The 12001-nt window shown below is 31.6% G+C and overlaps 1 protein-coding gene across 1 annotated transcript; it reads right to left on the reverse strand.

Annotated features, from left to right (window-relative positions):
• Positions 1 to 728: 728 nt before the first annotated feature.
• LOC143050900 (uncharacterized) lies at positions 729 to 5175 on the reverse strand. The gene is made up of 5 exons (XM_076224004.1): positions 4772 to 5175; positions 3352 to 3573; positions 2201 to 2270; positions 1739 to 1864; positions 729 to 767 (listed from the first exon to the last, which is right to left on the reverse strand). The coding sequence occupies exons 1-3, from the start codon at positions 4898 to 4900 to the stop codon at positions 2229 to 2231; spliced, it is 393 nt and encodes a 130-aa protein (XP_076080119.1). The 5' UTR covers positions 4901 to 5175; the 3' UTR covers positions 729 to 767; positions 1739 to 1864; positions 2201 to 2228.
• Between the last annotated feature and the right edge of the window lie 6826 nt (positions 5176 to 12001).

Genomic DNA, 12001 nt, shown 5'->3' on the forward strand with positions numbered 1-12001 from the left:
GCATATGACAGATTTTAAATACATGTTTTAACGTTGTTCTCTGTCAGTTTCATTAGAATGGAGATAACAATATTGTATTTTAAGCTCCGACGGCATCAATTTGGGATTTGATTGTCGCAAATACCCGTTTACTGTCTCCGCTAACGCGTCGCCAGTAAACTTAATTTGCGACCATCAAATCCCTAATTGATGCCGTCGGAGCTTAAACTACAATACAGTTATCTCCTAATTATGATAAATAATTAAAAATATGAATATGCAAGAAGTTGGTTTGTGTGCATGTGTCCAAAATATTTGTGCTAATTAGAACACAGCTTTGTTTACATAGCTACATAAGGACATCATATTAGAATGGTGAAAAATTGTTAACCACCAGAAAGTTTATGAAAAGGTTCCTGTTTTGCTGTTCAAATTTCATATTATGAATTCCTTTTGCTTTATAGTGTTAATTCATGTATTTTAATTATTGAATTTAATTTTTATTTTTTGATATAAATAAAATTTAAGTAAGGAAATTCAATATTTTATTAACTCTGCATGTTTTTGTTAAAAAAAAATTAAACCTACATTATTTATTGACATGAATAGTTAGTGAAAAAATTTGAGGGGTAATTACTGCATAAATGTTAAATAAGTTCTGCTCCGTGTTTGAAACTAGTTTACATTTTTTCTCAGCAAGTAGAAATAATTCTGTAATGGCGGTGAAAAAGGTTATTAATAACACTTACTGCTAATTGTGTACTTTCTTTTCCTTCCATTGGTTGAAACTGAAATAAATTATTGTAAATACAGGAATTAAGACAAAAAAGATTTCTTTAATTAACTTAAAACAAATAGATAAAATATAAATATATGCATAAATGTCATTGTTTGTAAAATGAAAAGATAATGTCATCTTTAGACTTCTCAATGTAATTTTATATATACTGCAGCTGTCCTATTTGAGCAGTCAAATTGCATTGACTGTATATTTATATGTGATATACAGTCACTGACCGTATATCACCTTGTTTATGACGTTGACAATGCGTTTCCGTAGAGTTTTATTTATGACGTCAATAAAACATACAGGTTCGTGAAAATTTTACGTCGTCCGCTTCAAATTAAAAAATGATTGTTTTTATCCTAAATATTTCATTTATAACACTTATAAGAGTTGCAGTATATAAAGAATAACCATACATTGTGTCGAAATATCAATCGGTTATTTGTACTAGGCTCGAAACAGGAAGAAATGCTCGGCACAGCCTCGCTTTCTACTTGTTTCTTAGCCTCGTACAAATAACATTGATATTTCGAGACAATGTATGGTTATTCAATATTTAAATCATTAAGATGAAAGTAACTCTGTTTATAATTGAGCGATTAAGACTTGTTTGGGTAGTCCCCAGATTTATTTGAAATATGTGATAGAGCTTGTTAGTTACTCACAGTAGGTTGGAAGTTTCCTCTTTGTACTAGAATTTTTTTTAAAGTTATTGACATATATTGAAAAAAGAGACATGAATTACTTATATTTATAATCAAACAAATAAAAGATAGTCATTTGCTGTATTGAAATGTTGCTTTTGATTGTTTACACTGTACCTTTGCAGACAATAGTCAATACAAGTATTTTATGAATAAGGTTTCCTTTTTTTATATGGAATTTATCAATTTTATGTTTTCAAAGACAGTAAATTGTCTTGGAAACCGGAAAAGGTCGATCAACATTGTAAGTTAAAAAATCATTAATTACCTATATCCTTCTCTAAAAAACTGTTCTCCTGAGGAACAGAAGCCTCTTCAATTTCACAAACTGCTTCTTCCTCAGGAGAATTGGCCATGTGCACTTCTGCTGTACACGTTGTACTTGAAGTTAGTCCTGTAACAGAAATAATTTTACTTTAAATGAAAATCAGAAGCATTAAAATAAGTGTTAAACTGCTTTAAAATTTAAGAAAAAACAACACTTCATATTTTTTTTTCAGTTATAAACATAAACACTAGTAAAATAAATTCAGTTATACCAACTTAATAATTCATAAATGATACCAAAGTTAACATATTTCAAATTCTTAGGAGTACATTGTCTGCGCTCAACTTGCGCAGTGCAAATTGGCAGATAAACTGTAATAACAAAGATTTTTCTGCAACTATCAAAAATTAATTCAGATAATCCAAAGACTTTTGTAAAGAAGATGAATATTGCTTGACTTACCACACGGTTCAAGGGTGTCTACTCCACCCTATATACCCTCTACTTGGGTTCTAGTTAGACACTGTAAAACCTGTAAAATGCATCAATGGATAAAAAATGATTTACTTAAGGTGGTATGGGAGTCTAAAATAAAAATGATAGAATTACAACATTTTGTGAATAGAAACTAAACAAATTGATAGAATTGTAAAATAAATTAGGAAAAGATTGCTTTCATACAATGCTTTGAGAATATCAAAAGAAAAGATAGGGTCACCGTACGTTTTTTTTCGACTAAAAGACAAAATAGGAAAATTTCATGAAGAGTCCTTCAGAAAATGCACTGTTTTAGAGTTACCTCCCCTTAAATTGCAAAATTTTAAATTTTAAAAAACCAACCAAAAATAATCTACACTTGTAAAAATATCAATATACATAAGTTATATTCTTATAAATTGGTTCTTTTAAATGAAAATTCACATTAAAAATCTGCATTCCTGCATCAAATTTTGCTAACTTGATAGAAAATATGGACCTTAGATTCTCTGTTTTTTACAATCCAAGATGGCGAAAGACACCCGTACCACCTTAACAGGCATATGTATAAAAGTTTTGTTTTTTTTATAGTTAAAAAGTATGTACTAGTTGATACATTAAAACTGATATTTCTATTTCTATAGAGTGAATTATTGAATATATATACATATTTGTAATTTCATTCAATTGCAACATGCAAACATGAAAATATTTGAATTAATGCACATTTTACTTACATTCATCTATTATATTTCTTAAAAATTTGATGTTATGTACAAAATGTAAATGAATATTGCTGACAATTATAGAGTGAGAGTCAAGAATTAATAAATGGTATGTAATGCCTGAAAGTTTATATTTTGTTATTGCTATTACTTGTGTTTGATTCTTCCATTTTTTTGCAGTCGGCTAAAGTTCTTAATATACAGGTACTGGTTAACTTTTCCACAGTCACTTCATATCTATCCTAGTTATTCAAAGGAAAAATTCCTTGTTGCAAGGAAATATTATTTTATTATGTTTATACAAAAAGGCATCTTCTTGTGTCAACAACTACCTGTTAAAAACAGGTTAGACGTTCATTTTTTAGTGAAATTGACTTTAATTTATAGATTAAAAGTGTGTACTATACTTACATTGGTTTCCCAGGGCTTGAAAGAGCAAACTGGAGTTGGACCCCCTTCAGTAACTCGTGTTTCAGTTACTCTGGTAGCCTCCTTTTTCTTGGTGACACTCTTTACGTCCTGCCATTTTTTTTTGCAGTCTGCAACACTTCTTATGACACTGCTGGCATTGACTGCATTAACACTGTACATTATACAAATAATAAATATAATCAAACTTTTAAATTGAATAACAGGTCATGAAAACAAAACTTTATTAAATAACAGGCAGGTACAGGAAGCATGTAGTTCTTACATTTTGTACCTAACTATGCATTTTTAAATCTACCTTACCAAATTACTCAAACACAATTTCTAATTGAATCGACCATAACCAATTTTACTAAGTTTAACGCCTTGTATTTTCTGTTTAAGATTTATTACTTTCTAATCATACATTTGGATGTATAAATACTGGGTCATGCCAATTTGTAGAAAAATATGTATTCATCTGATTAATTCGATTTTTTCAACTGACTTTTATAGTTGGTACTTATATTGTACTGTTACACTATTGTCTCTGGTTAGGGGAGGGTAGGGATCCTGTTAACATGTTTAAACCCGCCACATTTTGTATGTATGTGCTTGTCCCAAGTCATTGACCTTTAATTTAGAGGTTCCTGTTTGTTTAATTAAATGTAACATATATTGAAACTTACTACTAAGTATTGTCTGTATACAGAACTTTACTTCATTATACTATAGTGTTTTTGCAGAAGTAGCATAAAAAAAACGCTTGTTTGCAGGTGATTGTATCTTATACAGAAACATAACAAATCAACAAGATTGTTCCATACTAAAAAATGATCTAAACTGCCTAGCCAATTCGGAACAAACTTGGGGTATGCAATTTCATCCAGAAAAATGCAACTCTTTTACTGTGACAAGATCACAGTCACCATTCAAACCTGACGTATAGTCATCAATGTGCTGATGGATCGTCGTATGATGTAGATTATGTATCTGTATCTTAACGTTGAAGATACCAATTCTTGATGTTCTATCAGTTATGTAACGGATAAATGTGGGCAATGAGAACCAAAGAGAGTGAATATATTTAAATTATTATTGTAAATACACATTAGCAGTATTTCCTTCCCAATGCCCACATTTCTATTGTCTTTTTAAAGAACTATAGTGCCTGTTGTCTGTAATATGATTCATCTTTTTGAGCGAGGGTCTTAATTGAAGACAATATCGTATTTTGGGATGCGATGACGGTATCGGCAAACACTTTACGGATATTTTGTGTTTGGAACTTTCATATTTGTATTTTTTATAATATTTAAATACTTTGAGTTCACATTTTTATAAAAAAAAAATATCTAAATAAAACAAATCCAGTCTTACAGTTTAAACTGTTTTACCTTTCCGCAACCTGTGTCTATGTCCTGGTTTTATCGTGGCTAGTCAGGCTAGGCCCGAACTGTCCTCTGATTATATCTATGGTGCTGTTCACTGTGGCAGAGAGTGCAAACAGCTCACTCTCTGACCAGTTAGGCTTTCTTTTTGTTACTTCCATATTTTTTGTCTTTTGTTTTCGTCTGCTAGTCGCGAGCAGATGTCAATGTTTTTGTTTACATAGGAAGTTACCGCTGCGCATGCTTCGATGAATCGAAAGTACGTCGCTACGGTATTTATATCGTAAGAGTGGTCGTAAGATAATACTTAAGATTTAATCGTAAGAGCGGTAGGATTAAAACTTACGACATGTTTTGTGAAATTGTCTTAGGACTGTACTTAGGAAAGTCTTAAGTATAACACTTAAGACTTAAACTTACGATGTTTTGTGAAATTGGCTCCAGGAATACAGTACATATACATTGTAATCGCAAGAACATTAAAACTTCTTGCAACCACATATATAAAAAAGAAGATGTGGTATGATTGCTAATGAGACAACTATCCACAAAAGACCAAAATGACACAGACATAACAACTATAGGTCACCGTACGGCCTTCATCAATGACCAAAGCCCATACCGCATAGTCATCTATAAAAGGCCCCGATAAAACAATGAAAAACAACGTAAAACAATTAAACGAGAGAACTAACGGCCTTATTTATGTAAAAAATTGAACAAAAAACAAATATGTAACACATAAACAAACGACAACCACTTAATTTACAGGCTCCTGACTTGGGACAGACACGTACATAAATAATGTGGCGGGGTTAAACATGTTAGCGGGATCCCAACCCTCCCCTAACCGTGGTATAATCATGTGTTTCTTTGTCTAATATGTTTTTATTTGTATTGTAGTCCTGTTATATAATTTTGTCATTTTAATGTTATTTTTAACATTGCCATGAAAATGCGAGGTTCAGCAGGCCACAAAACTTGGTTCAACTCACCATTTTGTCCATTAAAAATGTCCTGTACCAAGTCAGGAAGATGACCATTGTTATATTAATGTTCGTTACTATGTGTGTTACATTTTAACGTTGCGTCGTTTGTTTTCTCTTATTTTTGAGTGTTAATTCACATTGCGATAAGACGTGTCACGGTACTTGTCTATCCAAAATTCATGTATTTGGCTTTTATGTTATATTTGTTATTCTCGTGGGATTTTGTCTGATGATTGGTCCGTTTCTGTGTGTGTTACATTTCAGTGTTGTGTCGTTGTTCTCCTCTTATATTTAATGCGTTTCCCTCGGTTTTAGTTTGTTACCCCGATTTTGTTTTTGTCCATAGATTTATGAGTTTTGAACAGCGGTATAATACTGTTGCCTTTATGTATAACAGTACAACATAAGAACGAACTATAAAAATCAGTTGAAAAAGGCTTAACTCATCAAATGGACAAAAATACATGGACGTGGCCGGGTACTTATTCATCCCGACCCAAAAAGACACAATGAACAAATCTTACAGTACTCGCAGTTATCTGACAGCTAGTTCACAGCCACTAACAACTAATAAATAAATCCTGCAATTCAGACTAAACTATCAATCCTTGCACATCCAACGTCCAATGGATTTAGTGTTAAGACGTCATAAACAGCCAGAGAAAAACATGATTTGTGCAATGTCAAGTTATAGGTATCGGCAGATTGTATATTTGAAAATAAGTTGATAGCAATGTCATGTTTATAAAAAGTCATAAAAAGCAAAATGGACAGTACCAGGATTATAATTTAGTACGCCAGACGCTCGTTTGGTCAACACAAGACTAATCAGATCAAAAAAGTATTATAGCCAAACAAGTAAAAATTTGGTAACAGGAAATTTATAAAAATGACCATATAATTCATTTTCTTGTCAACACCAAAGTGCTGACTACTGGGCTGATGATACCCTTGAGGGCGAAACGTTCACCAGCAGTGGCATCGACCAATAGAGTACGATGAACATTAATTCCGAAAGGTTGTTCAAAATATAGCTAATATAATAAGTTCGTGAGTTAGAAAACAATAGACTTCCCAACATTTTATCATTCGTCATCATTTCGACATATATTTACTAAAAGTTCAAAGAACGTGGTTTTCATAAACCATTCATCTTTTGTGAGGACAATATGAGTTCAAATCGCAAACATCAAGGATGCCAAATATGCTTTTTATTTTTTCCTCCTTTTCACAGCTTGTACAAATAAAAAGGTTTGCCGACAATTTATTATACTTAAAGTTAAACAGTACAGTTTACAAAACAAAACTATTACAAAACAACGCGATATGTTTTATTGACAATGAGTCGGCTATTTGAATACCAGATTTCATATAAATATTGATTTATATCTTAATGAACCAGTCAACTTTTCAGGACAACATACATACAAACTGTTATATTTAAGTCTGTCAATGTTGTCCGTTGTTGGTCCAGTTATTACAGCTTGTACAAGTAAACTTATCTATTTTTATGTTAGATACACCCTGTCTCGCTCCATTTCCCTTTCGTTTGCGACTTTCTCAGTTTCTGTTTCACTGTTTGTTTATTTGATTGCTTTATTATTCTCGTCCTGAATATGCATGAAATATTTGCCACTGGACATTGAGCAACCACCAATAAATCAATTTATCAATTTAAACAAAACAGGATATGCGAGCCTTTCACAAGATTGCAACGAAGAAAGAAAACATGCATTCCTTGCTGTTCGGTGTGCGCTATGGCTCTGTGTTGAAGACCGTACTTTGACCTTATTGTTGTTTCTTTTACAAATTGTGACTTGGATAGAGAGTTGTCTAATTTCAACTCATACCAGATCTTCTTATAACCAAACACGATGATGCATCCCTTAAATAGCTGTCCCTTTGCTTATTGTGCGTTGCTTTGCTGTGTAAGAATCGGTTTTGTGTCATGAATAAAAAAAACAATATCCTGTGTTTTTCTATTTAAAACATTACATAATACTATCACAATCTATTGAGTCCTCTATCTGCTTTTCACAGCTTGTACAAATATAGTAAATTTGCCGACAATGTTAATTCTAATGCAACAACGTTTGTAACGTTCATTTTGATTGGATAACGTCACTTTCTTACATGGCATCAATTGACAATTGATGCTATGGGACGTACGCGCAAGCGCAGACGGCATATGACAGATTTTATATACATGTTTTAACGTTGTTTTCTGTCAGTTTCATTAGAATGGAGATAACAATATTGTATTTTAAGCTCCGACGGCATCAATTTGGGATTTGATGGTCGCAAATACCCGTTTACTGTCTCCGCTAACGCGTCGCCAGTAAACTTAATTTGCGACCATCAAATCCCCAATTGATGCCGTCGGAGCATAAAATACAATACAGTTATCTCCTAAATGATTAAAACAGTTGAACAGAGTACATTTTTAAAAAACAAAATAACACAAAACAACGAGAAGTGATATTGCCAATGAGTCAGCCATTTTAATAACAGATTAAAATAATTTGGATTCTATAGACCAGTCACCTTTTGAGGACAACATAAGTACAAACTCTAATAGTCAAGTCTTTAAAGGTTGACCGTTGTTGGTCCAAATATTACAGTTTATACAAGTAAACTTGTACTTTTATGTAAGACACACCCTGTCTTGCTCCTTTTCCTTTTCGTTTGCGACTTTCTCAGTTTCTGTTTCACGGTTTGTTTCTTTGATTGCTCTGTTCCTCATTAATTTACGTGATTTGATCATCTGTAATTACTATTAATAGCTATGTTTCTTCACGATATACTTTTGTACCATTCAAACTTCTTATTAAATCATCATCAATATTTTTAACTATATGACAATAAAAAAAATAGACAGAAATAAGTAAGATAATTATAGCATTAGAAGTTTGTGAACGTATTTTAGCGATTCTGTCAGTTTGATTGTCGATGTTTGTATCTGGACAACTATGTGTTTGTGTTTGTATTTTGATTAATGCTTTAATATTGGACACTCTTTTGAAATGTCAATGCAATGATCGTTACTAAGTATTAAAAATTGGAATCACTGGAGATTTATGTCCATGCGAATCTGGTTTTCGTGTGAAAATTTGAAATTAACTTCTTTAATATGATCATCAAGGTATGAATATACTAGTAATAAGCGTTTAAAATGCCTTAAATCAAACGAAACAAAGAGTTTTGTAAAAGTGCTCAATTTTTTAAACTTCCTGTTAAGAAATTTTGCACGAATACAACGTATATATGTTTGGAATGGATATATTTTTAAATGTGTTTAATTCAATTTTGATGTATGAGTTTTTAATTTCTTTCAGTTGAACGTCAAGTTTTTCACATTACCAGTTTTAATGAAGTGGCGGTTGAAAACCCTAGCATGTACGTCGAACAATATAATTTGTATAAAAGGTACTTGTAAACCAAATAGGATAAGCAAAAATCTCACAGGATTACACTGAAGAAAGACACCAGTATTTCCTTGCTGTTCGGTTTGAGCTAAGGCTCTGTGTTGAGACTTTGACATTAACTGTTTTTTCTTTTACAAATTGTGACTTGGATGCAGAGTTGTCTCATTTGCACTCAAACTACATCTTCCTTTAACTAAACTCGATGATGCATCCATTAAATAACTGTCCCTTCGCCTATTGTGTGTTGCTTTGCTGTGTAAAAATCGGTTTTGTGTCATGAATAAAAAATCAATATTCTGTGTTTTTCTTTTTAAAAAATAATGTACTACTATCAAAATATATTGAGCCCTCTATCTGCTCTATATTTGTACATGTTCAACTTGTCAAAACAAGAACACCTTTTGTCATGACAATAATATGAGGAAGGCGCTACCTTAAATGCCAGCTTTATACTAAGACAATGTCCTATGTATTGATGGTTGTTTGTTGTTTAACGTCCAGTGGCAAATATTTGATGCATGTTCAGAACGAATGTCGAAGGCTACATTAACGTATTGTTTATGTCTAAAAGAAATTTCAGATGGAAAATGTTTAGGGAACAAACATAGAACTTGAAAAGGCATGAGGGGTTATGCTATTTTTCCTGAAAAAATATTCTGATTCCAAAATTGATGAATAAAAATCTGTTCAAGCATAGGACAAAAAAAATATTTTGAATCCAGATCTTTACCAAAAATGATTTTATCTATCAGGTATGCAAAATAAAAACTTCCCAAACCGCACATATGTCAGTTTGTACACAGTATTTTTTAGGTGATAATTATTATTAAGGTCATATTTGCCAATTTGACTGTTATGATAAACCTTAATACTAGTGTTAAATTTTGACTAAATAATTTTAATTGATATCGCTGAAGGGTTTCGGTAATAAAAATCTGACTCGAATAAAAATCATTTGTATTTCTGATCATCTCAAGTTTGTGAGTTCTACATAAATATCATGTACTATTAAATTCTGAGTCGGTTTTAGGCCATAGTTATTATATTTTTAGTTTTACGAATTTTTTTGACAAAACCAATGGGTAGGAGGACGAAAAAAAAAAAAAAAAAAAAACTGCTGCTGCTGATTTTTTTTTAAATACCAACCGTCAATATCAATTTTTTTTTTTTTATTTCACCAGGAGATTTTCTACTAGTGTAACAACTATTTTTTCTTTTCTTGACAAAGTTTGAATTGAAAATCAATGTGCAACAGCTTACTAAATCACCAAGAGCATAAATTTAGATTCTTTCATGCAGTTATGAACTTTTTTTGCATGAAAAACACTGGGTCGGAGGAGAAAAAAAAATAAAAATCAATATTTTTAATTTTATTTTTTTTCCTATTTGGCAAAAATTAGGGTAGGAGGGTTCGTAAAACTAAAAATAAAAAATCTACGGCCCAATATGGTTTATGTCCTTTCTTGCATATATTTGTTTTTGTTTATACATGTACATGATGTAGCTTACTTTTCAAGTTCTTATATGACAGCAAAATAAAATTGAGAATGGAAATGGGAAATACAAGCATGTCAAAAATTTGCTTTCCAGTAATGCTTAATCATGTCATAGTTGTTTTCAAGAAGACACATTTGGTTTTAGACAATAACTTGAGTATAAGATAATGGATCTCCATGAAATTTCACTAGGAGGTTCAATACACAAAAGGAAGATTAGAATTGATTTTGGGGTTATGGTACATTATTATTGGGGGTATTTTATTTTTTTAATTTTTGATTTTCTTCCAAAAATTACCTTATTTACATTGATTATACTTATCTAGTATATAAATAGATACAACAAATACTGATTTGGCAGGAGATGCACTTAAAATAGGGTGTTTTTAATATTTTATCTGTAATTTGTGTATTTTTCCTATGATATGTACTTCTTGATAATGTCTCTGTGAGTATCAAGATAAAGAAAATATATTTGGTAAGTATATATTCACAATTGACATGCGCCAGTGCGAGGCAAAAAGGATCTTCTTTCCCTTTAATTCCAAATATTGCACAAGATTTTTTTCTCTCACAAAAACACATGAGTGGTAAATAAAACACTTGTCATTGTTTGACACTTTCAGCAATAAAAATTTAGTTTAGCCTGTTTAAATGTTTCACTGATTGTATGAAAATTATAACAGAAAATGTACAAAACTCTTGATAAAATTGCATTATCTGCAGATTTATTGATAACTTTCCTCAAGATATATACACAAGGACATAGAACTAACATATTGTATTGAAATTGAAAGGGGGGGTTCCAGGGGTCAGAACCCCCCTTTTTTTGGCCAATCAATGCATTTGAATGGGCCCCCCTCCCCCCTTTGTCCTGTGTTGGGAACCCCCCTTTTTAAAAATTGCTGGATCCGCCCCAGTATTGTTCATGCTATTCTGATCTGAGTTTTTATTCATACATACATGTATACTGGCATGGCTGGTGCTGTTTCAAGTTGTCTTCTTTTTCGGTTTCTTCAGAAGTATTTGTTTAACCTGTTCGGTCACTATGAAGTGTCACAATTCTTATTTAGACGTAACACATAAATAGTGACCAAAAAGGTACTGCTTTCACATGAGAGAAGCTACAAAAAAAATTAAATGTACACATTTTCAATATTTTTGTAGGACTTATCATATGAAATTAAGGAGATATGTAGTTAGAGACTTCTGCTGAATAGAAATATTTGGGTCTACCTGCTACCTGTTTTCAAATTAGTCCATATTGAAGTTTAAAGGATCCAAAATTAAAATATGTTTGATTTCAACTGACAAAAAAAATTGTGTTATTTAGGGACAACATCAAAAGTTTA

This window comes from Mytilus galloprovincialis, chromosome 11, assembly GCF_965363235.1.
Source record: "Mytilus galloprovincialis chromosome 11, xbMytGall1.hap1.1, whole genome shotgun sequence".
Lineage (NCBI taxonomy): Eukaryota > Metazoa > Mollusca > Bivalvia > Mytilida > Mytilidae > Mytilus > Mytilus galloprovincialis.

What these genes read in the sequence shown, in the direction of transcription:
- LOC143050900 (XM_076224004.1), bottom strand. Translation starts at nt 4,900, where the DNA reads ATGGAAGTAACAAAAAGAAAGCCTAACTGGTCAGAGAGTGAGCTGTTT. An exon ending in TGACTAGCCACGATAAAACC is followed by an intron (nt 3,574 to 4,771) that starts AGGACATAGACA and finishes TTTTCATGACCT; the next exon opens with GTTATTCAATTTAAAAGTTT. An exon ending in TCAAGCCCTGGGAAACCAAT is followed by an intron (nt 2,271 to 3,351) that starts GTAAGTATAGTA and finishes TGCATTTTACAG; the next exon opens with GTTTTACAGTGTCTAACTAG.